The sequence below is a fragment of the Dromiciops gliroides genome, chromosome 1 (assembly GCF_019393635.1).
Source record: "Dromiciops gliroides isolate mDroGli1 chromosome 1, mDroGli1.pri, whole genome shotgun sequence".
Lineage (NCBI taxonomy): Eukaryota > Metazoa > Chordata > Mammalia > Microbiotheria > Microbiotheriidae > Dromiciops > Dromiciops gliroides.
This window is the reverse complement of record NC_057861.1, coordinates 618715781-618735312: the sequence shown is the minus strand read 5'-3', so window position 1 is coordinate 618735312 and position 19532 is coordinate 618715781. Positions and strand designations below refer to the sequence as shown.

The following is a 19532-nucleotide window of genomic DNA, read 5'->3' as shown; positions in this document are numbered from 1 at the left end:
TTTAAAAACTGGGGACAATTAACTCTTTCATCCCACATAGTTTCATTTATGATTTCTTGAAACAGAGCTCTAGAAAATAAGGCTTTGATAAATCCCATTGGGATTCAAAAGGAACTACTTGACTATATCTTAAACCCAAATCACTCTGGCTCTCACTAATTGGCCGATAAAAGGTCCCAGACCAAGCCTCACTTGGCCATTGTTTGTGTTTTGATGGTTCAGTGTGAGTGTAAATAGCAATTGTTTCTGTTCTGGCCAGAAACCCTGAGCATCTTCCCCTCTCTGACTTTTTTTTTTTTTTGAGTAAGCAAACTAGGCCTTCTTTGCCTCATTTCTCACCTAGCCTTAAATCACTGAACGGGTGTTGCCTCAGACAAACCGAGACCTGGGAAGGACCTTAGCTTAAAACGGCCAAGGTCTCCCCAGATGACATCTCTAGTCGTCCTGACTTATGTCTTGCCAGTGGACTCAGATGACTCTGTAGGAGAGAGTGAGGTTGATGACTTTGCACAGCCCTGCCTCACTTCAATCCCATTCCCTTACAAGTCAACACATCATCCTCTTGATGTCATCAGTCCTCTTACAAAAGTAAGGATGGACAACAATAACACCCACAGCAGCTATTACCTCTCTGGGCAAAGGAACTTTCTGAGGACACTACCACCAGGGTCAGGGAAATAAATCAACATGTCTTCTTCTCCCTCCCAAACCCACCCACCAAGTCTCCACGAGGCAGGAGGACTGAGGACAGAACTACCTGTGTTGGAAAAAGCATTCAAGGGCTCTGCAGATGGTGTAGCGCTCTGAAGGTGTCAGCAGGTGCTCCAACTGTTGGCTGAAGGTCTTGCCCTGGATTCGGATGCTTCCAGGCAAGATCTCTGCCACCCACTGCAGGGAAGTCAGTGCTGAGGAGGGGTTTGGAGAATCCAGAGAATCTGAGTCTATGGACATACAAAAATGAGCATGTGTTAATGAACTCTCCAGAAGCAAGGGGCATTTTTTCCACCCAGGACTTGGCTGTCATTATTGGTCTAGGGGTCAAGGAAGCAAAGGGTTCTCCTAACATTCCCCTTAGATCTCCCATGGCCAGGTTATAAGTAGCCTCCTGGTTTGGTCAGAGGAAGCAAGGGCCAGGAAGAGACCCCTCCCACTCCCAATGAATTAGTTATTTAAGAAGTGTCTACACGTGCTAGGCTCTGGGGATATATGTACAAAGAATGAAACAATAAGGGGGAGCCAGAGGAGACCACAAGTACATATAAATATAGATAACATAAATATAATTTTTTTTTTTTTTTAGGCAATGGGGGTTAAGTGACTTGCCCATGGTCACACAGCTAGTAAGTGTCAAGTGTCTGAGGTTGGATTTGAACTCAGGTACTCCTGAATCCTGGGCCGGTGCTTTAACCACTGCGCCATCTAGCTGCCCCCATAAATATAAATTTAAAGAATAAAAAAAATAGCTACAAAATAGTTAACACTAAGGTAGATCAGGAAGGAGAGGACCGGGAAAAGATACCTGCAGAAAATGGGGCTTGAGTGCATCTTAAAGAGGAGCGACTTTACAAGGGAGAGGAAGAAGGGCTTGCCTTCCAGTCATGGCGGAATGGCCAGTCCAAGAAAGTGGCCATCTCTCTGAATTCTTGAAAACAAGGCTGGTCCTCAGGGAAGCTGGATCTCCAGGGCTATCTACCTCCCTCTTTTTTCTCATGAGAATTTCTTGCTGCCTTCTAGGTACATAACCTGCAGTGGATTCTCACTCTGAGCTGGCTGTCAATCATTCGCAGCTTACGTATTACTTAGGTAAAGTAGCTTGAAGCTTGATCTCCAATAAGGGACAGGGAATATAAACTAAATCAAGAGACCTCAAAACCTTTAGGGTTAAACCATTCCCCCCTCCCCTCAGAATAGGGTGGGGGAAGAGAAAAGGGCACCCACTTTGGAGACTAGTATTCTAAAATCTTTCCAACAGAGACCCAGATAAGCATCACAATTTATCTCCCTGATGTACAAGGGAGATGGAGTAGGGTGGAGAGAGGGAGAAGAATGAGGGGGATGTCATAGTCTTTCATGGTACACTAGTCTGTACAAAGTCAGCTTAGTTACTTCTCAAATGGGATCAACCTGGCATTACGGGGCAGACAAAAGCAGGGGAAGAAGGAATCAATTGTGGGGGGAGGGACAGGGGGTGGGAAGTCTCTGGAGACTAAAATAGGAGAAGACTAGGCGCTTTTTGTTAATTTTCTTTTCTTTTCTTCTTTCTTTCTTTTTTTTTGCAGGGCAAATGAGGGTTAAGTGACTTGCCCAGGGTCACACTGCTAGTAAGTGTCAAGTGTCTGAGTCCAGGTTTGAACTCAGGTCCTCCTGAATCCACTAAAATCTACTGTGCCACCTAGCTGCCCCTTAACTTTTTTTTCTTTTTCTTTTTTGATTTTGTTAATTTTTAAAGATCTGTGATTTCTTCTGTGTAAGCACAACTTCTGCCAGACCATTATCAACCCCTCTTCACCTTAGTAGATGAGTTCAATGGACCAAAAAAAAAAATCATTTCTATGGAGTCAGATCTGTTGGTTATAGCAAAAGCAGTTCTAGACTTGAAGTCAGGAAGACCCCAAGTTCAAATTTGACCTCATATATTTTTTAAAATCTGTGTCACCTGGACAACTTCTCTGTGCCTCAGTGTACTTATTGGTAAAATGGGGATAATAATAGTACTTACTTTCAGGGTTATTGTAAGGATTAAATAAGATTTATTTTTTTAGTAGTGAGGCAATTGGGGTTAAGTGACTTGCCCAGAGTCACACAGCTAGTAAGTGTTAAGTGTCTGAGGTCGCATTTGAACTCAGGTACTCCTGAATCCAGGGCCGGTGCTCTATCCACTGAGCCACCTAGCTGCCCCTAAATAAGATAATTTATAAAAAGCAATCTTTAAGCCTTAAATATCAGCTATTATTGTTATTGTTCTTATTGTTAGTTGGGCTGGTCCTCCCTCAGTAGGCACATAGTACCCATCCTTGCAACCTTTCTAAGTTGGTAAGCCCTACTAGAGTTTGTCCTTTACTGCCAGAGAGAGCCTGGGATCACCTTCACTCCACAATAAAGACTTTAGTGAAGGCAATATTAAGTTAAGAACCTCCAAATTATAGCCTGTCATTTATCTAAATTCCCATCTCCAGGACCAAGCTATAGCTAGGGCACTTTGGGGAATGGTACTGATCATTTCTCCAGAGAGGGCAGGAGAGGGGAATCTTACCACTGGGGAATGGGACCAATCCTTCTTCTACCACGAGAGTTGGCATTGCCCCACTGCCCTGCAACATGGACACCACCTTGTCATGGGAGCAGTTCCTGCAAAAGGGAAGGAAAAAATTGCCTCATATCCCACTCCATGTCACTTCTGGAGTTAGAAGCAGCAGATGTGAAATGGGAGATTCAGACTGGCAAAATCTCAGGGAAATTCAACCCCAGCTGTCTTTCTGCTTCCCGGACTGACCGCAATGCCTCTGATCACTTTTCCTTCCACAACAGAAGCGTTACCTGCCTTCTCACTTTTGTGCAACATGTAGAGAGAAAGCTACTTATTCTGTTTAGATGAGGCCTTGTTCCCACTGCCAAGAAGCTTCTCCTAGAGGAGTCAGAGGGCCCCATGCCCCTGAACTAGCGTGTGGTAGCTATGACCAGGAATGTTTACCTTCAACACCACAGCCTAGCTAATCCTACTCTGCCCCAGTGTCAGTAGCCATGGCATCTCTCTCTGTTTTACCCTTTCCCCTTTTCATCAGCTCCCAAGGACTTAATTTTCATTTCCATCCCGTATATTGGAACTCAGTCTCTCGTGATTTGCGGTTCTGCTTTACCAACTGTCCTATAGATATCTCCAACTCAACATGTTCAAACTGACTCATCTTTCCATCCCATACCCACTCCGACCTTGGGGACATCCTCAATTCCTCACTCCTTCACCTCTTCCGTATCCACTGGGTTCTCAAGTCTGATTGATTTTTACTTCTACAACATCTCTTGTATGTATTCCCTTCTCTCTCTCACTTGGCCACCACCCTAGTTCAAAACCCCAATCAATCAGCATTTATTTATTGCCAACTATGTGCCAGGCACTGTACTAGCTGATAGGGATGTACCACCTCTCATATGAAACACTGAAATGAAACAAATGAAATAGCCTAATTGGTCTCCCTGCCTCAAGCCTCTGTCCTTTCCAATCCATCCTTTTCTTTTCTTTTCTTTTTTTTTTTTTTTTTGGTGAGGCAATTGGGGTTAAGTGACTTGCCCAGGGTCATACAGCTAGTAAGTGTTAAGTGTCTGAGGCCGTATTTGAACTCAGGTCCTCCTGAATCCAGGGTCGGTGCTCTATCCACTGTGCCACCTAGCTGCCCCTCCAATCCATCCTTTACACAGTAGCCAAAGTGATTTTCCAAAAGCCAAGGTCTCACTACATCACTTCCCTCCTCAATAAACCCTCAAAATTTCCTATTACCTTCGAGATCAAATGCAAACGCCTATGTCCTTTAAAGCTCTTTATAATCCAGCCCAACCTACCTTTCCAGACTTATTTTTCATTATTCCCCTTCACACCCTCTATGGACCAGCCAAACTAGCCTTGTCACTGTTGCCTATGCATTATACCTCCGTCTCTTGTCCCTATGCCTTTGCAATAGCTGTCTCCCATACCTGGAATGCTGTCCCTCCTCACTTCTGCCTCAAAGACTCTCTGGCTTCCCCTAAAGCTTAGCCCAAGTGCTACCTCTCACAAGAAGTCTCTACTAACTTCCCTACTTGCTAAAGCCACCTCCAAATTACTTTGTATTTACATTTCCTAGTAATCTTCCGTGAGTGTATGGTTTCTCTTCATTGAATGCAAGCTCTTTGAGGACAGGGGCTGTTTTGCTTTTTCCTTCTGTATGCCCCATACCGAGCAGAGTACCTGGTACATAAGAGATAGATGCTTGTTGAGGGAATGAGTGAAGTGAGTAATAGAACCCAACCATCATGTGAAACTTGAGAAAGTCACCTATGTTCAGTACTATGTCTAGAGGCATTGCCTCGAAAAGTTGTATATCACATTCACCCATAGTTCTGGTACAGTGAAGAAGATGCTGCCACATCAGCTTTTCATTTGTAAGATTAATCTACTTCTGAGAGCCCCAATCTCAGATAATCAGCATTACTTATTCCCCAGGCCAGAGATAGTGTTTCTTGGAAATGTATCAGAAAAGGGATTCAGGGAGCTCTCAACCTCTTTGGCCATGGTGCGATTTGTTAAAAATAAAAACGGGGAGTTAAGGCTCTTCTATATGTAGAACCTTGAATACAACCACCATCTAGGACCAAAATTCTTACCTCGATACATGATTGATGTCCCCAGCTGATAGGGATAAAAATATTCACCAAACCTCACCTCTGGAGCCAAGGGGAAAGGCATATACTCTGGTACAGATTTAAATGGGTGATGAATAGAAAAAGACCTTTCAGACTTTCTAAGGCATCTAAGAATATTGTATTATGTCACTCAGTTGTGCAATACCATAAGACTTTCACAGACTCACAATTTCATTGCTCCAAGGACTGCTAGACAATAGGGTAGTGGACTTATCTAACAATCCTTGCCCTCGCCTACTCTACGCCCAGTAATCCAAACTGTCATCTGCCAGGCCCTATACCAACATTTCCTATTTGTCAAACTAGAGAAATGCCAGATTGAGAAGGATGTCTACCCACCTTCTCTGTTGGGGTAAATTCAAAGTTATCAAGTCAATAAAATGTAATTGTTCAATTAACCCTGTACTAAACACTATGAAGGATACAAAAAGTCCTTCTAACCTTCTCTTTTCAGGAAGTTTATAACGTAGTTTAGAAGAGAACAATGCACATGAAATAATTAGCAAGCACGAGACCATATTGTCTAAGTGCTAGATTGTATGGTATGGCCTTTAAGGTTACAGGAATTCATAAGAAAGGGAATGACTGAGAGCTGAATGAGAAAAAGGCCTTAGAACATGAACTAGATTTTTCTGCATGTACCAGGTGCGGAGGATATTCACAAGAAAGTAAGGAGATGGCTTTATTAGAGTGGACAGTGAACACTGGGGAGTAGTGGGAGATGAGAATAGTGAAGCCAGATTACAAAGGGTCCTGACAGATAGACAGAGAAGTCTGGAGTTAATGTGATTTGCATTGGGAGCCCTCTTGGTTTCTTAAGCAAAGAAAGTGACATGATAAAATAAATGCCTCACGGAAATTAGTGTAGTGGCAGCAGGCAGGATGGATGGGAGAGGTAAGAGACTAGAGTCAGGAAGGTTAATTGGAAGACTGTTGTAGTAATCCAGTCTTGGAGTGATGAAAACCTGGACTGGAATAGTAGCAGTGGGAATGGAAAGGATACAAAAGACATTCTGAAGGAAAAACTGATAGGTGCAACTGGAATGTAAGTGATGGAGGAGAAAGAGCATGACTTTGAGGCTGGATAAATGACAATTAATAAATCATGGAATCACTAAGTGAAACAGGGATATCCTGATCACTTTGGGAAATGCTGGTTTAACCAACAGCCTCTGACCTCATATCCAATCCATTAAGGAATAAGATGCGGTCCCCAGGCTTGAGGGAAGCATTTTCAGCGGGACTCCCTGAAATCAAGAGGAAGAACATGTATGTTAATTGTGTGGCCTTTCATATTGCTACAAAATTCTCAAGTAACATAACAATTCTCCCTAGGGGTTCTAACAATTCCACCCAGGCAGCCTCTATATACTTTGGAGACATAATAATAATGACAATAAAAATAGCAACCACTACCACAATAATAATAGCTAATATTGATATAACGCTTACTATGTGCTAAACACTTTACCATTATTATCTCATTTGATCCTCACAACAACCCTATGAGTTAGGTACTATTATTATCCTCATTTTACAGATGAGGAAATTGAGGCATAGAGAGTTTAAGTGACTTGCCCAGAGTCATACAATTAGCAAGTGTTTAAGGCAGAATTTGAACTTTAGATCTTCAAGAAATGCAAGTACAGCACTCTATCCAAGAACCTCAGAGTTTATTTAATTCAATCTAAAAGAACATGAAATATGCTAATATATACATATATATGTATGTGTGTGTGTGTGTGTGTGTGTGTGTATAAAGGAGTCATCTGGCTTTTGCTTGGAGACTCTCATGAGGAGGAATTTCCTAAGGCAAGTCTATTCTACTGGTACATGGTGCTAATTGTTAGGAAATTTTTCATGATCTCAGGCTTAAATTTGCTTCAAATTTAGATACTAAGATGGGTGCCATCAAAATTTGGAAGAGGTGCTAAGAGGGGATGGAGAGAATACTTGAGAGGAGGTAAAGTGGGGACCAGACAGCTCTCTTCAAGTACCTGAGGAGTCCTGTGGGAGAGATATTAAACTTGTTCTGCTTATCCCCAGAGGGCTAAGCTAAGAACAATGACTGGAACTTGTAGGAGGACAGATTTTAGCTCAATACACTGACAATCTTCCTAACAATTAGAGATGTCCAAAAAGATAATCAGTTGCCTCAAGAGGTAGTGATTTCCCCATCACTAGAGGTTTTCAAATGGGGCATCTAGATGGTATAGCAGATAGAATGCCAGGGCTAAAGTCGGGAAGCCTCATCTTCCTCAGTTCAAATCTGGCCTCAGATACTCAGTGGCCATGTGACCCTGGCCAAGTTCATTTCACTGTTTGCCTCAGTTTTCTTATATGTAAAATGAGCTTGAGAAGGATATGGCAAACCATTCCAGCATCTCTGCTTAGAAAACCCCAAATGGGGACACAAAGAGTTGGATATCACCAAAACAAATGAAACAAACAACAACAACAGAGGTCTATAAGCAGAGAGTGACCAATTGTCAGGAGTATTATAGAATTTTGTGTAGGAGGTCATCTAGACAAGGGCTTCTTCAACTTTTCCTTTTTTGCCCGAGACACATTTTTATGCAACCCAGGTATATAGGTTTATAAAATAGGTATGCATAACCTTTTATGATGCCAAATTTTTCTATGACCCCCACATTCAGTTTGTGACCCACAGTTTAAGAAGCTAGATCTAGACAGCTCTGAGCTACCTTCTAATTCTTGGATTTTGTGCTCAAAGGATCATAGAATTGGAAGAAATTTTAAAGGTACAAATCTAAATCATTCTAAAAATGAAGAAACCCAAGGGTCCACTGAAATCATAGAACTGGGAAAAGGTGCATTTTAGAAAGGAATGAAAAGTCCATCTAGTCCAACCCTCTCTATTACAGATGAGGAAAGAGATACATGAAGATTTGCCCATTATACACAGTAACAGCAACACTGTGTGATGATCAGCTGTGATAGAGTTAGTTCTTATCAGCAATACAATGATCCAAGACAATTCCAAAAGACTTATGATGGAAAATGCTCTCCACATCCAGAGAAAGAACTTATGGAATCTGAATGGGGATCAAAGCATACTATTTTTCACTTTATTTTTGTGGGGAGGGGTGTTTGGGGGGGGGTCTGTCTTTTCTTTTACAACATGACTAATATGTAAATATGTTTTACATGATTGTACAGTATAAATTATATCAAATTGTTTATTGTTTAAGAAAGGGGTGAGGGGAAGGAGGGAGAGAATTTGGAACACAAAATTTTTAAAAACAAATGTTAAAAATTGTTTTTACGTGTAATTAGGAAAAAAATTTTAAATATTTAAAAAATAAAACACAGGGGAAGCTAGGTGGCACAGTGGATAAAGCACCAGCCTTGGATTCAGGAGGAAATGAGTTCAAATCTGGCCTTAGACACTTGACACGTAATAGCTGTGTGACCCTGGGCAAGTCATTTAACCCCAATTGCCTCACCAAAATAAATAAATAAACAAACAAATAAACAAAATAAAACACAGAGAAGAGAAGAGAAAGAAGTTCAGAAGGGAGCACAGACAAACAGAATATTTTCTAAGTATTTGAATTATATGTATATAGCTAGATATACATATATACAGATAGTTATTCTATATATCACATACTTATACCATATACAATATTGTATTACATTACATATTTTAAGTGGGTGGTATAGAGATTCATGATTTCATATACAATATTCTTTTTGTGTTTTGCTATGTATATCAAAATATTCTCTTTTTTGGTATTTAAGTACAGAATTCTTTTTTAAAAGTTCTTAAAAGAAATAAAAGAAACTGAATGGTATGAAATGATAATGCCCAAACTTGGTCTCAAAGAAGAGGTATGAGATGACCCCTTCCCAACTTCTTTGTTGAGGTGAAGCACTATGGGTTTAGAACACTGCATACTATGTCAGACTTTTCCATTATGTTGCTTAGTTTGGATAAAATTTGTTTTCTTTTTATTCTTTTTTATAAAGGATAACGTACGCAAATTGGGGAAATGTAGAATATCTAAAAACAAAAGATGCCAAAATTTTATTCTAAAAAGGAAAAAATAAAGAAAACAACTGTATTGGTGGAGGTTTGAGGTGCATTGTTATTGTTCTGAGAGAAAAGCAATCCATGTCTTCTTTGGAGAAGGAAAGGAGGGCATGTATTGGATTCCCTACTTCCCTCAGAACTGAAACCTAACTCTCTACCTATGTGGCAGCCCACACGGTGATGGGGCCCATTAGATGCTTACTTGGAAAAACAAAACAAAACAAAAACATGGTTTACTTGGGCCCAGTAAAAGAGAAGGTCAAAAGAGATTGTGCAAATGATAGCAAAAACAAAATAAAACAATAAATAATGAATGGGTTAGAAAACAGATCATATGAAGAAAGGTAAAGAGTAAAAACACGTTGTATTGCCTGATAACAATAAGGCTAAGTGGAGGCTTAACTGTCTTCCAAGACTATTACGTAGAAGACTGTAGCCAATGATTTTTTTTTTGGGGGGGGGGCAGCACCAGACACTGGAGAAAATGGGTTAAAATGAAGTAGGCTTACTTGGAATCACCATTTTCTCAAAACTGAGGGGCTATGTGAGATCATAGCATCATAGATTTGGAATTGGAAGGGGTCTTCAAGACCAATCTTCTTATTTTACAAATGAGGAAACTGAGGAATAGAGAGATTAAGTGACTTGTCATGAGTCACACAGCTAATAATGTCTGGACTCGAAGCCAGAGCTTCCAGACTCTAAGTCCAGCACTGCCATCTACCACTCCCTGCAGCCTCAAAAGAAATAAGCCTACACCTTCTTCTGTTACTAGGGAGGCAGCCTCCCTTCCAAGTACTCATCAAGCAGGATAGTATGGCTCTGTGACTTCCCACAGGTGTCTGCCCAGGAGAGAGCAAAGGAGGACCCTTTCCTTCTTTCCCATCCTGTTTCCTCTTGGTTGGCCCTGGGGCTTAAGCCTCATAATGGAAATGGGACCAAACAAGGCAGAGTTCCATCTCATCCTTGAAGGAGGCTTCTTTCTCTCCCTCTCCCTTCTCCAACCTCATCAAAACCACTTACCAGGCAGGACAGACTCTATCCATACTGGGGCATGACCACGAAGTGTGAAGCCAAAACTTTTGTTGCCTTTGTACACTCGTACTGTCCTATACAAGGTAAAAGAAAAGAAGCTGTGATTGGTCTTAAGTAACACCACCTTTTTCTCAGGTCCCTTTCCTGGAGCCTGCACTATCTTAGGGGCAAGCCAAGGGATGCCCAGGATGGATAAGATTGGTTTTCCCTTTCTTTGACCTTCAATACCAGTGTCTCATAACAATTCCCAGAAAAGAGCTGGGTAGCACAAATAGAGTTGGATGGGTTTGTTCCAGGTCAGATCCCTCTGATAGCTTTTGTCTTTCTCATCTCCCCAAGTGTTCAGATAATTCGAGTGCTACTCCTTCTGCAGCCTTTCTCTAACTTTCCTTCCCTCCATCACAACATGGGAGCTTGAGAGAATTTTGTGGGAAAGATTCCCACAAAAAGAGTAACATGTAGGAAGGGAAGAAAGTGAGCTCGCTCCCCCCTCCCCCAGCCATCACCATTGTCCCAACCTACCCCATCCCCCATCACTGCAAAGCTGTATGGGAGAATCTCAAGTCTCCAAAAGAGATATAGATTGACTTGCAAGGAAGGGAAAGGGTAATGGCCTCAACTCCATAAGTTAATACCTCAAACAATTCATCAAGAATTAATTAATTAAGGGGCAGCTAGGTGGCGCAGTGGATAGAGCACCGGCCCTGGATTCAGGAGGACCTGAGTTCAAATCTGGCCTCAGACACTTGACACTTACTAGCTGTGTGACCCTAGGCAAGTCACTTAACCCTAATTGCCCTGCCCAAAAAAACAAAACAAAACAAACAAAACAACAAAAAAACCCCCCAAGAATTAATTAATTAAAATAAATAGACATGAATGTGGGAAATTCAGCCATTTTTTCTTGCTGGTAGAAAAAAGGGCAATGGTCATCAGCTCTACCTGGGCTCTTTCAGGTTCAATCCCAAATTGATTTTTTATAGTAACCTGGAAAGTTACAGGAGGAGGGAGTGAAAAAGAACAGGTAAGAGTAGAGGTGGGAGGGTCAAGGAAGAGGTGCAGCAGACTGCCCAAGGTTACTTGGAAATATGAATCAACTCAAGCTTCAAGTCAAGGTTGGAGAGATCACTTTAGAAGTCAGTCATACCTAATATGGTAATGTTTTGCATGTTTATAAATGTATGGAGGGAGGGAAGGAAAGATAGAATTTAGAACTCAAGATTTTAAATAAAAATATTTATTAAATTTTAGAAAAATCTATCAGTTACATAAAAAGTCAGTCATACACACATACATAAATGTACCTGTGATCCCATGTGTATATATGGACCGAGCCATGATTTCATGGGTTAGACTGATTGGCTAACTCTGTAGAAAGTTAAGGAACCCATTATACCATTATGTTGGAACTATAGGCACATCCTGGAATTTTTTTTTTTAGTGAGGCAATTGGGGTTAAGTGTCTTGCCCAAGGTCACACAGCTAGTAAGTGTTAAGTGTCTGAGGCTGGATTTGAACTCAGGTACTCCTGAATCCAGGGCCGGTGCTCTATCCACTGTGCCACCTAGCTGCCCCTACATGCTGGAATTTATATTCAGAAATACAGAATTTTTGCTCTAGAAGAAACTTTAAGAGGTCATCTAACCCACCTTCCTCCTCCTCCTCTACTATCACCTTACATAGCTGGGTGCCCCTATACTCAGCACAGTCCATTCTAGCTCTGGCCTCACATAGCTGTCAGCAACAGGCCTTCCTACTGCTCCCTTCCTTCTCGGTCAAGCCCAGCTCCCAGGACTGCATGGTCTCTTACCATAGCTGGTAATTATCTGCCCTTACAAGCTATGACTGACTGACAGAAAATCATTTCCCAAAGCAGCTGCTACTGTTTGGTACCTGTCAGAGAATAACTTTGGAATATATAGAAACTTAGATGGTGACTGATCCAATTCATTCATTGCTATTGGTCTCCTTGTAGAAAAGATAATCATGAACCCTTTCTAATTGGTATTATTGTTGTTAAAAAAAGAAATACATTTTAAAACAGTTATATAATTTTATAATGATTTAACAATAACACCGTAAGATGGGTGTGAAAGTACTATTATTTCTATTTTGCAAATAGGAAAATCTAAATAATTACTATTCCCTGATCATCCTCAGAGATCAATCCTACCATTTTCTCATTACCTTACCTCCCCTGGCCCAGGGAGAAACAGAGCCTGGCGAATAGCTAAGAGCTTTCATTACCTGCGGGCAGCCCCTGAGCCTACTCTGCTAGCAATAAGAGAGGTGGTTTTCCTCAATCCTTTTCCCACATCTTCTGGACCTCGTGGCACTGAGCTGGCCCGCGTAGACACCATCAAGCGCTCAGGGTGGTCCTCACTGCGGCTGCGGCGGAGCCGATGTGTTTGTTGCTCCCTCTTCGTCCGACAGAGCTTGCTGATGAGACTTTGAGACACAACCTCGTCAAAACGCTGCCGGTGCTTCTTGGGGATGAAAATCCTAGTGAAGATGAGTGAACAGTGAGAAGAGGAACCAAAGCTGGCCTAGCTCAGAGAGAAGGAGGACAGGAAGGTGGTTTATAAGGCCCTGGGAGAAACAGGAAGATAGGGACTTAGTACTGTGCATAGACCAACAGGGATTAAATTTAGTCTCTCAATAATAATAACTTTTCCATAGTCCTTTAAGACTTATAAAGTCATTTCCTTACAACAACACTCAAGAGTAGGTAGTACAGGGGGAAGCTAGGTGGCACAGTGGATAAAGCACCGGCCCTGGATTCAGGAGGACCTGAGTTCAAATCCAACCTCAGACACTTGACAGTTACTAGTGTAACGACTGGAATGATGCCACCTGCTGGAGACTTACTATAGAAAAGCTCCGCCATGAAAGGAAGGTCTTTGAGAGCAAGGCCATGCGGCTTTTCTTTGGCATCAGGAAGTGACATTTGCTGGTGGGAGGAGGAAGGGGGAGCCAGGCGCTCTGCCTCTCTCTCTTTCCTGAGGACGCTGGTAGAGAAGGGAGCTAGAAATGTGCTCTCCCTTTAATAGATAGATGAATGTAGGCCTTTCTCTCTCTCTTTACCAAATTCTTATTCTCCTTAATAAATGCTTAAAAGCCTAACTCTTGCTAAAGCTTATAATTTATTGGCAACCACTCATTAGATATTTAAGACAGACTAGCTAGAATTTTAGCCCTTAACACTAGCTGTGTGACCCTGGGAAAGTCACTTAACCCTCATTGCTCCACAAAAAAAAAAAAAAAGAAACAAACAAACAAAAGAGTAAGTAGTACAATTATTACTATATCCATTTTATAGATGAGCAAATGAGGAAATGGAGGTCCAGGGAAGATACCTTATCTCCTCATGGTCACACAGCTGAGTCACACACAGAGTCAGGATTTTAACCAATGTTCATGACTCCAAGTCCAATGTTCGTTTCCCTGTACTATGCTACGTTTTAGTACAAGTCTGTCAGAATCTTTAGCATACCACATGGATGCTGGGAGGTCAGGGGACTAGGGCGTCCTTTCCACGTGAGTGGATATAATTAATGTTCCTCCTGGAATGTTCTTTCTCTGCTAGGCAATGATTCCCATAGGACTGTGATCCTAGACAAGGTATATCTGTGGACAATAGTAATTATCTGCCCTTACAAGCTATGACTGACTGACAGAAAATCATTTCCCAAAGCAGCTGCTACTGTTTGGTACCTGTCAGAGAATAACTTTGGAATATATAGAAACTTAGATGGTGACTGATCCAATTCATTCATTGCTATTGGTCTCCTTGTAGAAAAGATAATCATGAACCCTTTCTAATTGGTATTATTGTTGTTAAAAAAAAGAAATACATTTTAAAACAGTTATATAATTTTATAATGATTTAACAATAACACCGTAAGATGGGTGTGAAAGTACTATTATTTCTATTTTGCAAATAGGAAAAAAGTCAAATTATTTTACCCAAGGTGATATGACTAGAAAGTAGAAGGTTTGGGATTTGAACCCAGGTCCTCTGACTAATTCCAATAACACATTTATTGCTCTATCATATAATGATTATCTTTTTTTGTGGGGCAATTAGGGTTAAGTGACTTGCCTAGGGTCACACAGCTAGTAAGTGTCAAGTGGCTGAGGCTAGATTTGAACTCAAGTCCTCCTGAATATTTATCCACTACACCACCTAGCTGCCCCTATTGCTCTATCATATACTAGATTGTCAGAAGCAAGGTGGCACAGAGGATAGAGCGCTGAGCCTGGAGTCAGGAAGACTCATGTTCCGGAGTTCAAATCTTGTCTCAGTCACTTCCTAGCTATGTGACTCTGAGCAAGTCACTTAATGCTGCTTTATTCAGTATTCTCATCTGTAAAATGAGCTGGAGAAGGAAGTGGCAAACCACTCCAGTATCTTTACCAAGAAGATCCAAAAGGAGGTCATGAAGAGTCAGACACAACTGAAAAATGACTAAACAACAACAAAAATTTATGAAATAGGCAAGTCTTTGGAAAGAGGGTAGGTCTCAGCCAGAGGCTTCATAGGTAGCTGAGTCTGCAGGTCTCATTGCTAGCATGGGCCAATCTCCTTGCTAGCTTGCCTCATCAGTCTCAGACAATCAAGTACTAGCTCCAAGACATGCCTCAGGCCACTCACACACATTGCACACACACACATACACACACACACACACACACACACACACACACACATACACACACACACACACATACACACACACACACACACACACACACACACACACACACACACACACCCACACACACACACACACACACACACACACGATGAGCCCCTACATAGCTTCTCTGTGATTGCTACAGTAAAGCACAGAGAACTTATATGGAAAGAAAGGAATACTCAAAAAGTTTCCTTGAAGCCAACTACTATGTCTTTGTCATCCCTGTATCTGCCACGAGACCCAAGTTAGGGCCTTGCCCCCAGGTGAAAGCTTGAACCTCTCTAGCCGCTGCTGTATGTACCTGCCAAGGAAAGTTAAGAGAAAAGGAGCGGGGCAGCTAGGTGGCGCAGTGGCTAAAGCACCGGCCCTGGATTCAGGAGTACCTGAGTTCAAATCCAGCCTCAGACACTTGACACTTACTAGCTGTGTGATGTTGGGCAAGTCACTTAACCCTCATTGCCCAACCAAAAAAAAGAGAGAAAAGGAGCACCTGCTGTGTACAAAAACCACCAGCAGGCATTGTAAGGGTGACGGGAATGACTAAAACATAGCCCTTGACCTCCAAAATGTTATTCTATTAGGAAGCAGGAAGAATGGAAACTTTTAAGTATAATGCCACCGGGTCAAACCAAGATGGAAAGGATCTTGAGAGAGTCCAAATCATTGAAAGTAAGGACTGGTTCGTTCTTTATACTTGGCTCCCCAAGGGCAGCTAGGTGGCACAGTAGATAAAGCACTGGCCCTGAAGTTGGGAGGACCTGAATTCAAATCTGACCTGACACTTACTAGCTGTGTGACCCTGGGCCAGTCTCTTAATCCCAATTACCTCAAAAAAACATCTGGGGCCATGTCTTGTTGTCCTGATAATGTATCTTGCCACTGGACCCAGACGGGTCTGGAGGAGAAAGTGAGGCTGGTGACTTTGCACAGCCCTTCCTCACTTAACTCCAACTAATTGATTGCAACTCATGACATTCATCATGGTTCTCTTTGAGAACAAAGGACAAACAACAAAACAACTTGGGCTCCCCAATGCCTGGTACACAGGAGGTACTTAATAAACATTTGTTGACTGAATGGAAACCTGCTGAGATAGGGCTGAGCCCTTGATGTGGCCAAAGAGGTGGGAGGCCCTTACTCCAGCTTCTTCCCCTCCTGCCGTAGAGGTCAAGGGAACTAGCTAGCAAAAGGAGATGGATAGTATTGGGAAAGCTTCTGTTCTTTTTATTAGTTATTTCTACCTGGTATTCTCTTTATTTGTTTTTTTTAAATGCCCTTGCCATTTATTTAAATGACAAAGTCCTCTAGTCTCTGGATCAATTCCCCAGCCTTAAAGGGAAGGGCAGGACTGACACTGGAAGGCAAGAACGCTACGGCTTTAAAAGCCATTGGCTTCCTTCCATGATTTTGTTCTGGGTGAGCTACAGGAAGCAAAGGCCAGGATCCCTGAAGCCATAGACTTGGCATAGGTTGTCAAACAATTATCTCATTTTATCCTCATAACACCTCTCTCCCTCCCCCTCCCCCCTAGTATGTGGGACAGTTATTATTATGCCCCTGGCAGATGAGGAAGTGGGCCCTTGGAGAGGAGCATCCCTCCCACCTGGGCAGCAGGGAGCTGCACAGTTAGTGGGAAAGCCAGGATGACAACTACAGATTCTCAGAGCTGGAAGGGACTTTGGAGGGTATCATGGCCTACTTGTCACAGGATAAGAATCCCCTCTGTCACATCCCCAAGAAGTTTCTGCATATAGCTCATCAGAGAGGTCCGGAGTGCTATCTTCTCCCCTGTTCCACACTGAAAAACTCTTTTTCATCCTCCCCTATTTTTTCTTTCTTCACCTCAGTGTCTTGTGAAAAAATAACCCTTCTCCCTGAGGTCATGCTTTTCCCTTGCTGGTGTGGATTCTCATCTTCTACTGTCTTTGAGGAGGAGCGGGGAGCATTGGTTTTGGAAACATAGGACTTATGTTCAAATCCTACCATTGCTACTTACCACCCGTATGACCTTAGGAAAATCACTTAACCTCTCTGGACTATGTTTCTTTATCTAAGGCTGCAGACCAGAGCTCTCAAAATCAAACAGAAAAAGAATCCTGCTGGCTGCATAATGACTAAGAAAACCACAAACTAACATTATGTATCATATATTATATTTTTATTTATTTTGTTAAACATTTCCCAATTACATTCTAATTTGATTTGGGTCACGCTTGGGAATTTTGCAGGCAACCTGCAGCCCCTGGACTCAAGCTTGACACTTCTGGACAAGGTGATTTCTAAAATCCTTTTCAGCTTTAAATCTATGATCCTATAACTTCCTTTTCTTGAGCACCACTCCCCACCTCCATCTCTCTGTCTCTCATCTTCCTTCTCTCTTTATCAGTCACTCCCTTCTCCCCCTGCCCACCACCTACAAATATGCTTAATTTCCTTAAAACACACACACACACACACACACACACACACACACACACACACACACACACACACACAGAAACTTCACTTGACTGGCATCTTATCAAACTATCTTCCTGTATCTCTTCTGCTTTTCATAGCCAAACACCTAAAACAGGTTATCAATACTCTTGCCCTTATTTTCTCACCTTCCACTGTCTTCTGTGATAAAATAATGGGATTTGGCAGATGCCCAGGAGCCCCACCTGAAGGTTGATTTGGGATCTGGCTGGCCCTGAGTAAGGTGTTGTTATCAGAAGTTGAACCTAGTTAAGGTTGATTAAATTGAGACCACACGTGGCCAACCCTGAGTAGAGTGTGTTCTCAGAGGCTGTGGACTGCGACATCAACAGGGGACCACTCTCAACCAATCAACTTGAAGCAGTGTATCTCTGCTCCGAACCTATAAAAAGCTTCCACACTGAGTATGAGGGGCAGTTTGTGATTGAAACAGGCTCATGGTGGAGGACTTGAGGACCTGACTAGGCTGGAACTCTAGGCTAGACAGGCCTTTTCTTAACTTTCTGAACTCCACGTGAATACCTGGTATGCTTTAATAAATGCTTACTGCCCAAAGACTGGTGCTAAAGCTTCTAATTTAAGGTGACCAGACATTTAGATTTTTTAGACATCACAGTTAGATTTTAAATGTCACAGTTGGCATCACATTTAGATTTTAAACATCATACTTCTTAACCAATAATCTCCAAGGACAATCTTTCCACACTGCACCAGGCCAGAGTAGTCTTGAGGGATTGGCTGCATTTAAGATGACAGTCCAGCAGAGGATACTGAGATGGAACAGTCAGACACACAGAAAAACTGAGAGGCAGCAGTGGAGGCAAAGGAGAAAAGAATGTCTAGGAGGAAAGAGCGTGGTCAAAAGGTTCAAGAGCTACAAAAAGGTCAAGGAGGACTAAGAAAAGATCAGTACCTTTAAAGATCACTCACTGGGGCAGCTAGGTGGTGCAGTGGATAGAGTACCCACCCTGGATTCAGAAGGACCTGAATTCAAATCCGGCCTTACTAGCTGTGTGACCCTAGGCAAGTCACTTAACCCCAATTGCCTCACAAAAAAAAAAAGATCACTCACTGAGAAAAGAAAAGCAACTAGGGGGTGCAGTGGAAAGAGCACTGGACCAAGAGCAGAAGACCTCAGTTCATACACTTACTAGCTGTGTGACCCTGTGCAGGTCACTTAACCTCTGCCTCAGTTTCCAAACTGTAAAATGGGTCTAAGAATAGCATCTACCTCACAAGATTATTGTGAGCATGAGATAATATCCGTAAAGCACTTTTCAAACTTTAAAGTATAAAATAGATGCTAGCTATTAGTAATGTTATGATTGTTATTCTCATTATTATTTATAGAGCAGTCACAATTATAGCACCACTCCTGTGGTGGGGTCAGAAGCCAGACTGTACATAAAGTGCTATATAAATGCCAGCTATTAATAATACCTTCTAGTTTTTCATACTGCCAAAAGAGCAGATCTAACTCCTCTGCCAGGGGAGAGTATTCCAAGCCCTTAAAGACAGCTGTCCTCTCCCTTCCTACCCACCCTCTCCCCGACCACACATACACCTAAGCAGCATCTGGATCATAGATTTCACACTAGAAAAGACATCAGAGGTCATTTCTTTTGCTATTCCCATTTTAAAGATGAGGAAATGGAGGCCCAAAGGGGTGAAGTGACTGGTGCAGGGCCACGTGGTAGTAAGTGGCAGATCTGTGATTTAAGCCCAGCTTCTCCAGCTCTGAATTCAACATTCTTCCCACTGCACTACGGGCTAAACGTTCCCAGTTCCTTCAACAATTCCTTCTATGGCATCATATAACACCTTCAACGTCTTTGGGTCCCTTCCATTGGACCCATTCCAGCTTT

The 19532-nt window shown here is 42.1% G+C and overlaps 1 protein-coding gene across 3 annotated transcripts in view; it reads right to left on the bottom strand.

Annotated features, from left to right (window-relative positions):
* Positions 1-19532, bottom strand: part of LOC122736285 (Grid2 interacting protein) — a 132654-nt gene that overhangs the window by 74234 nt on the left and 38888 nt on the right. For all 3 annotated transcript variants that reach the window (XM_043978427.1, XM_043978425.1, XM_043978426.1), the window contains exons 2-6: positions 12737-12991; positions 10478-10563; positions 6575-6644; positions 3254-3348; positions 758-941 (exon numbers count right to left, since the gene is read on the bottom strand). In XM_043978427.1, coding sequence (XP_043834362.1) covers positions 758-941; positions 3254-3348; positions 6575-6644; positions 10478-10563; positions 12737-12991 — 690 coding nt within the window. The remainder of the gene's footprint in view (positions 1-757; positions 942-3253; positions 3349-6574; positions 6645-10477; positions 10564-12736; positions 12992-19532) is intronic.